Below are 14,298 nucleotides of genomic sequence, written 5' to 3'. Positions count from 1 at the left end.
TCCTGCAGGCTCTTCTTCCCTCTCTCCACACCACCGGCCCCTCCTGTCGCTCAGAGCTCGCCTGATTGACCACTCATTGACCCATCCAGCCATGATTTCCGGAGCTCTCCTCTGCTGTCGGGTGCTGTGCCCGGGGCTGACCCCAACAGACCCGGTCTCTTCCCCCACTCGCCTCCCCCTAGCAATGCCTCATTGCAGAGGAGGGAAGGCGACTGGAGCTTCTCAAGGCGTGGTCCCAGCACCACCTGCATTGAATGGCCCTGGCTGTGTGACCCTCCCAGGCATTCCTGGGCTCCCTTCTGGGCAGCCCGGGTCAGGGAGGCTGGGTCAGGCGACCCAGATGTGCACAGAGTTTGAGACTCGTGACTGGAGCTATGGAGTCCCTGCTCCATCACTTCCCACTTCTGTTGCATCTCTGAGCCTGCTTCCCATCTGGAAAATGGGGGAGCCATGCTTTCCCCACAAGGAGACGAAACAAATGAACAGGGAAAGCTCCAGGGCCCGGCCCCACTCACTGGGCAGGAAAGAAACACAGCAGCTGTCACTCAAGTCCATGCCGAGCTGGCAGAGAAGGGCTCAGGACAAGAAAGAAGGTTCTGGGTATCCCATGTTGCCTGGATGCTGACCCCAAGGGTACGGGGCCTCCGGAAGGGGGCGAGGTGAAAGACCAACTCTGCCTGGGTCTACTCCAGCCCAAGCCTCCACCAGGCCTGTAGGAATCTGCTGATCCTGGCCTATTTTTCTACTCACTGTGCAAACTGAGATCAATCTGGGCACGCTTAGGCCCCGGGGAGGATGGACAGGTTCTTATCTGGGGATCTGTGGATGGGTCCCCGGGAACCTGTGAACCCTCAGGAGAGCCACCAACCCTCATGTGTGCAGGGACCTTCCTTTATTCTGGGAAGGGACGCACAGCTCCTCACGTGTGCAGGGACCAGCGTTTATCCCGGGAGGGGACGCGCGGCTCCTCCTGTGTGCAGGGACCAGCGTTTATCCCGGGAGGGGACGCGCGGCTCCTCGTGTGTGCAGGGACCAGCGTTTATCCTGGGAGGGGACGCGCGGCTCCTCGTGTGTGCAGGGACCAGCGTTTATCCTGGGAGGGGACGCGCGGCTCCTCGTGTGTGCAGGGACCAGCGTTTATCCTGGGAGGGGACGCGCGGCTCCTCGTGTGTGCAGGGACCAGCGTTTATCCTGGGAGGGGACGCGCGGCTCCTCCTGTATACAGGGGCCTGCGTTTATCCTGGGAGGGGACGCGCGGCTCCTCGTGTGTGCAGGGACCAGAGTTTATCCCGGGAGGGGACGCGCGGCTCCTCACGTGTGCAGGGACCTGCCTTTATCCTGGGACGGGGACGCGCAGACCCCCTTGTGTGCAGGGACCAGCGTTTATCCTGGGAGGGAACAGACAGCTCCCCACGTGTACAGGGACCTGCCTTTATCCTGGGAAAGGACACGCAGCTCCTGTGTGCATCGACATGCGTTTATCCTGCGGGGGACGTGCGGACCCTTGTGTGTGCAGGGACCAGCACTTATCCTGGGAGGGGACGCACAGCTCCTCCTGTGTACAGGGACCTGCCTTTATCCTGGGAGGGGACGCACAGCTCCTCCTGTATACAGGGGCCTGCGTTTATCCTGGGAGGGGACGTGTAGCTCCTGTGTGCAGGGACCTGCCTTTATCCTGGGAGGGGAAACGCGGCTCCTCGTGTGTGCAGGGACCAGCGTTTATCCCGGGAGGGGACGCGCGGCTCCTCGTGTGTGCAGGGACCAGCGTTTATCCCGGGAGGGGACGCGCGGCTCCTCGTGTGTGCAGGGACCAGCCTTTATCCCGGGAGGGGACACGCGGCTCTTCACGTGTGCAGGGACCTGCCTTTATCCCGGGAGGGGACACGCAGCTCCTCATGTGTACAGGGACCAGCGTTTATCCTGCGGGGGACGCGCGGACACTTGTGTGTGCAGGGACCAGCACTTATCCTGGGAGGGGACGCACAGCTCCTCCTGTGTACAGGGACCTGCCTTTATCCTGGGAGGGGACGTGTAGCTCCTCACGTGTGCAGGGACCTGCCTTTATCCTGGGACGGGGACGTGCAGACCCCTTTGTGTACAGGGACCAGCGTTTATCCTGGGAGGGAACACACAGCTCCCCATGTGTACAGGGACCTGCCTTTATCCTCGGAGGGGACGCACAGCTCCTCCTGTGTACAGGGGCCTGCGTTTATCCTGGGAGGGGACGTGTAGTTCCTCACGTGTGCAGGGACCTGCCTTTATCCTGGGAGGGGACACTCGGCTCCTCCTGTCTGCAGGGACCTGCTTTTATCCTGGGAGGGGTCATGCAGCTCTGTGTCCACACCACGCTGGCAGTCCCCCAAGCTTACAAATTGCTGGGAGTGAAACCTCTCTGCCCCTGCTTCACTGTGAGACCTGGGGCAGGGCCCCTCCCTTGGTGGGCCTCAGTTTCCTCATCTGTAAAGCAAGGGGGCCCCTGGAATGCTGGCTCCATCAAGAAAGGCACCTCGGAGCGCCGGAAACAATTCTGCAGCCAGAAACAAGTTTGCAGCGCTGTGATCTCAGCGAGTGTGACCCCGTGAGCCTCACCTTTCCTGTCTTTTAAATGGGAGCGGAATGCCTTATCTCAAGGCATTATCTTAAGGAATGTAAGATATAACGTCTATGATAAAATGCCCAGCACAATACTTGGAACAAAATAGATGTTTTAGAAAGAAAAAGTGTTTTTCTTTCAAAGGAATTCCCTGGCTTTGCAGTTCTAGGTTATCATACACAGTCAGCCCTCTATAGCTTCAGGTTCCAAGTCCACAAATTCAACCAACTGCAGATCAAAAATATATTTAAAAACAACACAATAGGCTGGGCTAGGTGGCTCACACCTGTAATCCCAGCACTTTTGAGAGGCTGAGGTGGGCGGATCACTTGAGGTCAAGAGTTCAAGACCAGTCTGGCCAACATGGTGAAACCCCGTCTCTACCAAAAATACAAAAATTAGCCAGGCATGGTGGTGGGCACCTGTAATCCCAGCTACTCGGGAGGCAGAGGCAGGAGAATGGCTTGAACTCGGGAAGCAGAGACTGCAGTGAGCTGAGTTCACGCTACCTGTAATTCCAGCACTTTGGGAGGCCAAGGCGGGCGGTTCACGAGGTCAGGAGATCAAGACCATCCTGGCTAACACAGTGAAACCCCGTCTCTACTAAACAAAGTACAAAAAATTAGCCGGACATGGTGGTGGGTGCCTGTAGTCCCAGCTACTCGGGAGGCTGAGGCAGGAGAATGGCGTGAATCCAGCAGGCGGAGCTTGCAGTGAGCCGAGATCGCGCCACTGCACTCCAGTCTAGGCGACAGAGTGAGACTCTGTCTCAAAAAAAAAAAAAAAAGAAAGAAAGAAACGTAGGTATTGTGCTTGAAAAATTTCTAGTCTACTTTATTTTCCTTTATTTTTTTTGAGACGGAGTCTCACTCTTTCACCCAGGATGGACTGCAGTGGCGCTATCTTGGCTCACTGCAAGCTCCGCCTCCCAGGTTCACGCCATTCTCCTGCCTCAGCCTCCAGAGTAGCTGGGACTACAGGTGCCCGCCACCAAGCCCGGCTAATATTTTTTTGTATTTTTAGTAGAGACGGGGTTTCACTGTGTTAGCCAGGATGGTCTCAATCTCCTGACCTCCTTGGCCTCCGCCCGCCTCGGCCTCCCAAAGTGCTGGGATTACAGGCATGAGCCACCGCGCCCGGCCTCTAGTCTATTTTAATGTACTATATTAATTTCATGAACCACTTGACCCAGAGTTTGAAAAACTCTTACCTACAGCTGCAACTCTAGGCCCTGCTTGCTGTGACCAAATACTCAGGCTGAGACCCCCGCCTTAAAGTTTCCAGTGTCAGTGGTCTTGGATGGACCCCGGCATGGGTCAGTCATCAAAGCTCCCAAGTGATGTCCAGCTACAGACGCTCCAGATGAGTGGTCCTCAACCTGTGCTGAACGTTAGAATCACCTGGAATGTTTAAAAAATAATCCCAGGCCAGGTGCAGTTGCTCACACCTGTAATCCTGTAAAAAAGTTGTTCACACCTGTAAAAGCACTTCAGGAGGCCAAGGTGGGTGGATCGCTTGAGCTCAGGAGTTTGAGACCAGTCTGGGAAACACGACAAAACCTCATCTCTACAACAAATACAAAAATTAGCTGGGCATGGGGGTGCATGCCTGCAGTCCCAGCTACTCAGGAGGCTGAGGTGGGAGGATGGCTTGAGCCCAGGAGGCAGAGGTTGCAGTGAGCCACGATCACACACTATTGCACTCCAGGATGACAGACGGAGCCAGCCCCCGTCTCAAAAAAATTAAAATAAAAAGAATCCCAATGCCCAGGCTGTACCCAGAGGACCTCAATCAGCACCTGTGGGTGGGGCCCGGGCATCTGCATTTTCTAAAGCAACCTAGATGAAGCTCATGCACAGCTAGGGTTAAAGTGAGTGCACCAAGGCAGTATCTCCTGCACTGGAGCCACCTGAGCATCTCCAAACACACATCCTGACCCTGGAGGTCGGTGGCAGGCCTGACACCCTGCATTTCTAACCGTCTCCCAGGGACATTCTTAGTGACTCGAATGTGTAGCCAGGCTTAGGAGGCACAAGCCCAGGACTGTGGTTCTTAATGTGAGGTCCCCAGATCAGCAGCCTCAGCATCGCCTGAAATTTGTAAGAAATATAAATTCTTGGGTGGCATCCCAGGCCCAGAGACTCAGGGGTGGGGCTGTAAATCTGTGTCTTGACACACCTTCCAGGTGGTTCTTTTAACACTCAGGCTTGGGAAGCACTGGCATAGAGCAGCAGACAGAGGCGGGCCCATGTCCTGCCCAACTCAGACTCCACCAGCAGCAGAGAGAGCGACTCTCGGTGTTTTTGGAAAGCATTTGCACCAGCGAGCCTTCCCTGGGTCCAGAACAATACCCATGACATTCATAGGTAGGAGGGAGATGGCACATGTTGAGAAGGAAAAAAATGTCATGACTAAATCATAGAGATGGGGAAGCTGAGGCTGAGGGAGACGTGGCCTCGAACAAATCTGCAGCCTCAGGCTTGGGATAACAACTCTCACCCTACTGCCCTTCCAGACTCAACTCAGGCACTGCCTACCCCCAGAAGCCTCTGCCGCTCCTTCAGGGACACACACACCTGCCCTGCCCCTCCTCAGGTCCCTGCCCTGTGGTGCTCCCATTCAGGACCCCCACTGTGGCATGAGAAACCCTGAATTATTCCATATATCTCGGTTTTGCATCCCTGTTCAGACTCCTTATTCTTCCTGGTAGAACATAGGACATCCTATTTCTTGCATTTTCATTTTTATGTGTTTGTTTCTTTTTTTCCAATCTTCCACGTTACCACAAACTCTGTACTGCGTACATAGTCAATACTCAGCAAATACTTAAGGCTGATTCACTGAGGTTGGACCTGAGCTTTTCTGTCTTTGTGCCTTGAACACGGTCTGAACTTGGCAAATGCTTCTCCAATGACTGAACGAATCAAGCCAAGGAAAAGGGAGCAGTAAAAAGATAGTGAGGAATTAAGCAGACTGGAGGGTACTCATCTTTCCATGGGTCTTTCTTTGCACTTTGCAATGAATGCTACTCATTAAATCGTGGTCCAAAAATGCCTCCCCGTCATGACTGCTGGTATCGCTCCATTATTCACTGCATTCAACACCATCATCTTTCTCATATGAAACACTGGCAGTCTCTTAAGGAGCAATGACAAAGCCAACCACGAAACAAAACTGATCAAGGAATTAGAACAGGCATGTTTTAATGCTAATTGTAAAGTGAGACTGAACTGTGGACATGAGGGTCTGAGGGAAAAACTTTCCTTTAACTACGTCCAATTCTAAGGTCTTGCAATGAAACAGGCATACGAAATAATGATGGTAAACAAAATTACCAAATACCACCGCATTTACTTGCACAAGTCATTCATTCCACAAATATTTATTGACCACCACGTGCCAGCACCATTTTAGTCACTGGGCACATGGCAGTGACCAGCATGGACACAAACCCCTTCCCATATGGAACTTACACTCCAGACCAGTGCTGCCCAATAAAGCTTTCTGCACTGATGGAATGTTCTGGATTTACATTGTCCAATATGGTGGCCACTAGTCCCATGTGGCTGTTGAGCCCATGAAATGTGGCTGGTACTGGTTCGTGGCCTGTTAAGAACCCAGCCACACAGCAGGAGGTGAGTGGCGAGTGAGTAAGTAAGCAAGTGAAGCTTCGTCTGTATTTACAGCCGCTCTCCAACGCTTGCATTACTGCCTGAGCTCTGCCTCCTGTGAGATCAGCAGCAGCATTAGATTCTCATAGGAATGCAGAGCCTACTGTAAACTGCTCATGCCAGGGACTTAGTTTGCACACTCCTTATGATAATCTAATGTCCGATAATCTGTCACTATCTCCCATCACCCCCAGATGAGACCGTCTAGTTGTAGGAAAACAAACTCAGGGCTCCCACTGATTCTACATGATGGTGAGTTGTATTATTACTTCACTATATATTACAATGTAATAATAATAGAAATAAAGCACACAATAAATAGAATGCGCCTGAATCATCCCAAAACCATCCCTCAACCCTGGGCGGTAGAAAAATTATCTTCCATGAAACAGGTCCCTGGTGCCAAAAAGGTTGGGGACCATTGCTCTAGAGGACTCACCCATTGAGGCAGATGTAAAGAGAATGGTGGTGAAACAGTTTCACTGACTGGTACAGACAAATCATTCCTTTGCCTGCCTTCGGCTGTGCACCTATGACCCCTGTTATGCTCCAAGAGAAGTGAACACACATATCCTATGGCAGGAATACACCTTAGACTTCAGAGCAACTTCTATACATCTTACTAAAGTCTCACCCTAGGCCGGGCACAGTGGCTCACACCTGTAAACCCAACACTTTGGGAGGCCGAGGCAGGCAGATCGCCTGAGTTCAGTTCAAGACCAGCCTGGCCAACATGGCAAAACACTGTCTCTACTAAAACACAAAAAATTAGGCAGGTGTGGTGGCGTATGCCTGTAATCCCAGCTACTCGGGAGGCCGAGGCATGAGAATGACTTGAGCCCAGGAGGCAGAGGTTGCAATGAGCCAAGATCACTCCACTGCACTCCAGCTTGGGCTACAGGGTGAGACTCCATCTCAAAATAGATAAATAAATAAATAAAAACAAAAAAATAAAGTCTCACCCCCAAACCCACCTCCACAAGCTGGGAGCTGCTCTCCCAGTTGACCAGCAGAGGATGTTACCTCAGAAGACACTCACTTCTTCAGGAAGGACTGACAGGGTAGGGGTGAAAAAATAGGCAGGCATGCCAAGTGGCAGCCCTTCCTGGAGCATGGAATCCATGCACCAACTGAGTAGGACCAGGCACACTTCTTCTTTTTCTTTTGAGATGGGGTCTGGCTCTGTCAGCAGGCTGGAGTGCAGTGGCACCATCTTGGCTCACTGCAGCCTTGACCTCCGGGGCTCAAGCGATCCTCTCACCTCAGCCTCCTGAGTGGTGGGACCACAGGCGTGCATCACCACACCTGGCTAATTTTTGTATTTTTTGTAGAGACGGGGGTCTCACAATGTTGCCCAGGCTGGTCTCAAACTCCTGGGCTCAAGTGAACCTCCCATCTCGGCCTCCCAAAGTGTTGGGATCGCAGGCGTGGCGCCCACATCTGGCACAGGCGTAGGCACACTTCTGGTGGTTGAGTGTGCCGGAGGGTCCAGGACCAGGCGGTCACTGGCAAGGAGAGATGGTTTGGCTTGAAGAGGATGCCTAGAGCGAAAGTGACTCCAGCCGTCCACCCCACCCAGGCAGGCAGCCGGGAGCGCTCTCCAAGGTCCTGAAGGGACTGCCTCTCTTCTCTTCTCCTCTCCTCTCCAGACTTGGAAGACAGCACCTTACTCAAGTTCGAGCCAGGACCCCAGTGCAGCGGTGGCTCCATCCACCGCATGGCCTCTCACAGCCAGGAAGCTACCAGCGGGGGAAGCAGCCAGTCCACGGAGACACGGACCAATGTGGAAAATTCACACCAACATCACCCTCTCCTCTAGTACTCACAAGTCTTTTTGTCATCTAAGGACACAAAGGGCGTTACATTCAACATTATTAGCTCACAGTTGAGAGCTCGTCATATTTAGAGTTGTGGAGGCTTGGGGAAAACAGGAAGAAAAAGTCTTGGAAAGGAACAGCAGAGGCTCCTGCCCCCACCCCCACACTCCACCCCTTCTTGCTCTCTCCGGCTGGGTGTCCTCAGAAGACAAGGGGTCAGAGTTCTCTCTCTCCTTCTCTGTGTCAGCTGGGGCTGCTCACTCACTACTCCAGATCGCTGCTGTAGGCGGGTGCTGGTCCTCACTCCCCGGCCAGCTCATCTCAGCATTCCTCACACAAAGCCCGTCAAACGGCCTCACGGCCGACGTGGGTAGGGGTGCCCTTCAGCCACATTTGTTTCTCAGCTATAACTGGCAACAAAAAAATAGCTGTTTGCTTCTTCCTTTCTCTTTTCACCTTACGGAGCCTTTCACCACCCGCCCCCCGAAGTAGCGGAAAGAGAATCTCGGAGAAAACGCTTTCATCTCCAACTGCTCAGGGCTTGTTTCTGAAATGAGTTTCTGTTGGCATAATCTCCGCACCAATGAACCTGATTCCTTCTAACCTGGGCACTCATTTTAAAAAGAAATTACTTGTTGCATAGTCATAGCCAAGCACAAAGCATATGCCCCATGGTAGTTTATTTTGTTGAGATGAGGGATTTTTCTCCCTAAAAGGGCACTAACAGCATAAACGTGTGTTTAAAATGGAAACAAAGCACACCACTGCCTCTGTCATCTGAGCTCCCCGTTTACAGGCCTGGTGGAGATTCAGAGTCCTTGGCCAGTGGAGAGCAAGCAAGGCTGCAAGGGCGCAGTGGCTGCGTTCTGGGGGACAGGGTGGAAAATGTCTCCGGGTGGCAGGTGTTTTGTGCGCGTGTGTGTGCGCAGGCGCCTGGGGGGATCTGAATTCTGACTGTGGGTGTGTGTGATTTGTGTGGGTTGAGGAATCTGGGCCGGTGAACGGGACCTGAGTATGAGGGGGAGAGGCTTGGGCGTGAGATGACTCATATCTTTCAGGGTGTAGGAGGGCTTATTGGAGGGGGTAACTTTCGATTCGAGGGGTTCTGTGTACACAGCACCCGAAGGAAAGATCTATACCTGTGCAGTGCAGCACCGGCATGCATGGTGGGCCTCAGGGGGCCAGGGGTCCTGGGCAGGGTATGGGTTTGCCCGTCTGTGCATGGGCATTCACCTGCAATTCTGGGCCACTGTACGCACAAGAGAACGAGAGATATAAACGAGAGGAAAGAACAGGAGGTGTTTTTACACAGGGACATTTAGAGAGCGACGTACCTAGCAAAGGCCCAGGCTCTGGGACGGCTGTCCTGAGCGTGATGCCTGCTGGTTCCTCCCAACCCACGCCCACTGGGAGCCTCCACTTCCCAGTGTGGAAAATGAGAACAACAAGAAAATCACCCTCTAGAGGTGTAAGAATTAAGGGCTGTAATTCATTTAACACTTGCCACATGCTTGGCAGACAGTAAGTATCTAATGTTGCTATTTAACATCATTTACATGATCACCAGTCTCCTGTCCAGATGTTGGTTCTAATAATGATCATTGTAAGTGACATGCATTGCCTGGAAACTGTAATGAAAAAACTAACGGTAAATAATAATGTATGCTTACTATATTCCTGGCATAGCCACGCACACCATTCTCAATTAATCCTCACCCACCTTACAGGTATTGTTATCAACCTTTTGTAAAGATGAAGAAACAAGCTCAGAGAGGTTAAGTAACCCAACCAAGGTCACAAAACAGGGCATGTAGGGCAGGGATTCAAGCCCAGGATGCAAGCTGGGGTTGTGACTGGAAGCAGGTGTGCCTGTACCCCACACCCCCAGGCCTCACCATGCAGACGGTAGAAGCTACTCAGCTCAATCAGGGAGTACCCTAAGGGGAGGACACACCTGGAGGAGGAGGAGTTGGCACAGGTGTCCCCAGCTGAAATTCCACACCAATTCCAGCTACATGTGGAATACGCTGGCCGCTGGTGCATCATTCATGAAAATCGCCATTTCCCCAAGTCAGCGCCCAGAGCTGGGCTGAGGTTCTAGAGCTTTGCTGATGGCTGCCCAGTATTCCCCCACTTCCTGTGCAAAGGAAAAGTCAGAGTGGAGCTGGGGCCATTAACTCCTTCCTCACTGCGACATGGCTGTCACCACCCACCAGTTGACTGGGAAGGAGGCGTGGAGGTCTCTGCCCCATTCTGGCGATCCCCACACCCTGCAGGCTCCTTCCATGGGCTGCCTGGGGACACTCAGTGCCACAATCACCCCCTTCCCAACAGGAAGCTGGGAGCCCTCCAGAAAAGTGGCCCAGATGTCCAGGCCCGAGTCCCCAAGACCAGAAGGGTCAATTCTATTTCCCGTCATGCCATGTTGCCAACCAAAAGGGAGAGCCGGCCATGAAGCTCCCCATCTGCATCCCTGCCTGGCTTTGCTTATGGGAGAGCTAAGAACCGCATACCCCTTGAGAGGATGTTGACAATCTGGGCTTCTTCCGGCAATGTGATGCGAGAACGAGGGGGGTTTGGTCCCAGACAGATCGGGGATCCTTGCAGCCAAAGGCTGGGACTCCTGAATCACACAGCCCGGGCCTTACTGGCCTCATCTGTAGAATGGACATGATCAGGCAGGACCACAAGGAGGGGAAGGGCTTAGAGGAGCAGGATGCTGAGGGAGCTGTCTGGCTGGAGTGGAGAGCCCAGGGAAGTGGACCTATAGAGAAAAACATCTCTCCCCTTAACCCGTCAGATCCTAAACTACACGGCCAGCCACAGAATCAGATCCTTTCTTCCCTAAAAAGTCACAACATAATCGCCGCTCCTTCTCCCTCAAATGTAAGCTCCGTGAGGGCAAAGATCTGTGTCTGCTTTGCTCAGTGTGGTTTTTCCAAAGCCTAGGACACCTGGCTGTCTGCTTTGCTCAGTGTGGTTTTCCCAGAGCCTGGCACACCTGGCTCATAGCAAACATTCCATCAGTATTTGTTGAATGAAAGAAATGATTCCTCAGGACTCTGGAGATGTCTGAGGAGCGTGGGCAGAGTGGGGTGCTCAGCCTCACCCCCAGATATTCTCGGGAGTTTCAGAGACAAGGAAAGCCCTGGCTCCTCTCGTCCCCATGCCCTGCGTGAGCCCGGCCTGCACAGTCCTCCTGGAGCAGGCTCAGGCAGGAGCACCTCTGGAGGACAGGTCTGCAGAGCCTCCTGGCCAGAGCCTGGGGGTGATAGCAGCCCCTGGGCTCCAAACAGCCCAGCTGGAAGCGCCAGGCTGCCTGCCTGTCTCAGCCACCCACATCTGCTGCCCGGGCCTCCCTGTGCCTGCACGCACGCGCACACACACACACATACACACACACACAGGCCCACAGCCTGGAACCAAGGGAGCACCGTCTGCTCCCGCCCGGCCCTTAGCGCCCCAGGGTCAGGGAAGCTCTCCAACCTGCTCCATGAAAACAACAACGGCACAGAAAAGGCCGCCTGAGACCGGGGCTGGGCACGGCTTTGACAGGCAGGAGCATTATATAATTAACTGCCCCAGACTCCTCCTCCTCTTCGGGTAATAACGAACCCTGCTTTTCAGTTGCATAAGCCAAAATAATAATTACTCTCCAGCCCCCTGCCACTCCTGGATGTGGCCGTGGAGCAGGTGTTCCGAGCTTTCTTCATGAGACTCGGAGGCAGCGAGCGGGCGGGGAGGACTAGAGCACACGTACGCTCAGGATTTTTATTCCCGGCAGAAGCACAAGTCATTGCTGCGTCTCACTCCCTTCCCAGGCATCCATGCCTGAAACAGGCGAGCCGCCCGAGGGAGGCAGAGGACCCAGTGCCTCTGAGGATGAGCTCCCACATGGGAGTGGACTGGTCGGGGAAGCCAGTTTGTTTGGGGTCTGGCTTCCAGGAAAGGACCGGCTCCGTGCGTGTCAGGTGCACTGAGGAGTGGATATCGGAGAGTCCGGGCAGGCGGGCAGCTGCAGAGCCGGCCAAGGCTCCCTGCACAGAAACCATCTTACAGCAGCAGCAGCAGCAGCAGCAGCAGCAGCAGCAGCAGCAGCAGCAGCAGCAGCAGCAGCAGGCAGCTCCCTGGCTTCCGGCCCCGGCTCTGCCCCGAATGTGGTGGCATCTTAGAATGAAGGCACAGATCGATTCCCTCAACTAATGGTGAAAACGATGCAGCCACTGAAAGACGAGATTCCTGGGCTCTCACTGAGCAGATGGGCCTCCCTCCTCCCTCCAGCAGCCTGCTTCGACAGCGCTAGTCCGCGTCCAACCACCTAGAAGTGTACTGCCTGGCTGTTTTGGTTCGGGTTGGCATCCCCCGCCCCTAGCGCTCCCCATCACTCCCTTTCTCTCGGCTTGGGCAGATTCGGGGCTGAGGAAGGCCCTCGGGCGCCGCAGGAACACCAGAAGCGAAGCTGGGGCCTGATCGAAGGGCGGCCTCCAGGGTGGGGGGCAAAGCCAACAAGGGGAGGGGCCCTTCTCCCAGCCCCCTCTGCCCTTGCTGGGTTCCCCAGGGCCGCGGGCCCAGCCTGGCCCTTCCCGCAGGTCTCCGGCCTGCTGTGTCCGACGCACGGAGGCTCTGCTGGGCCCCGCCTGGCTCTGCCCCTGGAAAGCCCCCAACACCCTTCAGCTGGCACAGGGGCACTGTCCCCACCAGGCAGCGGGGCAACCTGTAGCCAGGAGCCGCCGTGGCCTCCAGGGAAGCCCGGGAAAGGCCCCTGGTGCCCACGGCCCAACCGGAGGACGCAGCTCAACTTCCCCAGAGATCCACAGAAGGGGCGCGATCGGAAGCACGTCCCACCCGCCCCGGCCCGGCCCGGCCCGCGGCACCTACCTCCGTCCGAGTAGGTCTCGGTCCCGTAGCCGTCCTGCAGCCCGTTGCTCCAGGTCCCTTCGTATTTGGCCCCGTTGCCCGCGCACTCCCGCACCCCGTAGCGCCCCTTGAATCCGTGCGTCCACTCGCCCTTGTACACCCACTTCCCCTTGCTCTCCAGGCCGATGCCGTGGCGCTTGCCCTGCGCCCAGGTGCCCTGGTACGTGTTGCCGCTGGGCCAGGTGTAGACGCCCAGCACCTCGAAGCCGTGGCTCCACGAGCCGGTGTATTCGCCTTGGCCCTTGGGGCCGGTGCAGACGCCATGGCCGTGCGCCTTGCCGTCCTCCCAGCCTCCACAGTAGGACCCTCCGTCGTCAAAATTAAACCTGCCCCCACTGGACATGCATGTAACTCGGTTCCAGATCCCGCAAACGGTGAAAACGGACTCAGGCGATCGACACAGCAGAGTCGCGGCCGCCGGCGGCCCTGGGTCGCGAGCGTTTTCCGGAGGAGAGGAGGACGCGGCCCCGGAGCGCGGTCTCGGGCGCGGGCGGCCGCGGCGCCGGCTCCGGAGGAATTTCAGTCAATCGGGGGCGATTATTCCTTTTCGAGCTGCGCCGCGGAGCCTGACCAGCGTCTCGCGCTCCCGCTGGAGACAGGACCGGAGGGGAGGGGGAGGGGAGGAGGGAGGGAGGGGGCAGGAGCGGCGGCGGCGGGGCCCGCGGCTCCACCTCAGCGGCGAGAGGGCCCCTCGCCGGCAGCCCCGCGGGGAGGGCGCCGCGCCGAGGCCGGGCGGGGGGCGGCTCAGGCCCGGGCCGCGGCCCCCCACCTGCGGCTGCCGCGCTGCGGGCGCCCGAGGGCGGCGGCGGGGCCCGCGGGCGGCGGCGGCGGCACGGGCGGCGGCGCTGGCGGCTGCACCATATTGGGGGCCGCGGGCCGGGCGCGGGGCGGCGGCGGCAGCAGCAGCAGCAATGCGGCGGCTCGGGCGGCGGCGGCGGCGGTGGCGGCGGCGGCGTGCGCTCCGGGCCCGGCTCGCGCGCTCGGGCCGCGCGGCGCGCGCCCGCACCCCGCCCGCCCGCGCGCCCCCGCCCGCCCCCCGCCCCCCGCCCCCCGCCCCCGCCCCCGCCCCCGCCCCCGGAGCGCGGCGGTCCCAAGAGGGGCGCGGCCCGGCAGGCTAGGGCGCGGCGCGCGGGCGGGGACCCCGGGCGCCCCGCCCTCCGCGCCCCCCGCCCCGCTCTCCCCGCCCTGGGCTTCCCCCGGGCCCCCGCCGGACTGGAAACCGGGGTCCAGCCGGGGCGCCCCCGCCCCCTCCGGGAGTGGGATTTAAAGGCACAGGAACTGCGTCATGGGAAGGCGCGCA

The 14,298-nt window shown here is 56.6% G+C and overlaps 1 protein-coding gene across 3 annotated transcripts in view; it reads right to left on the bottom strand.

Moving 5' to 3' along the window:
- Positions 1–13,980, bottom strand: part of JPH3 (junctophilin 3) — a 105,585-nt gene extending 91,605 nt beyond the window's left edge. The window contains exons 1-2 of one of the 3 annotated variants that reach the window (XM_008974304.6): positions 12,960–13,736; positions 11,453–12,399 (exon numbers count right to left, since the gene is read on the bottom strand). In XM_008974304.6, the coding sequence (XP_008972552.1) occupies positions 12,329–12,399; positions 12,960–13,341 (453 nt within the window). In that variant the 5' untranslated portion in view covers positions 13,342–13,736 and the 3' untranslated portion in view covers positions 11,453–12,328. Of the gene's footprint in view, positions 1–11,452; positions 12,400–12,959 lie in introns of those variants that run through there. The other 2 variants (XM_008974303.4, XM_003820836.5) reach the window with 2 other exon arrangements.
- Between the last annotated feature and the right edge of the window lie 318 nt (positions 13,981–14,298).

The sequence above is a fragment of the Pan paniscus genome, chromosome 18, assembly GCF_029289425.2.
Source record: "Pan paniscus chromosome 18, NHGRI_mPanPan1-v2.0_pri, whole genome shotgun sequence".
In the NCBI taxonomy this organism is placed as follows: domain Eukaryota; kingdom Metazoa; phylum Chordata; class Mammalia; order Primates; family Hominidae; genus Pan; species Pan paniscus.
Note: the sequence above shows the minus strand (reverse complement) of the source record. Positions and strands in the feature narration are given on the sequence as shown.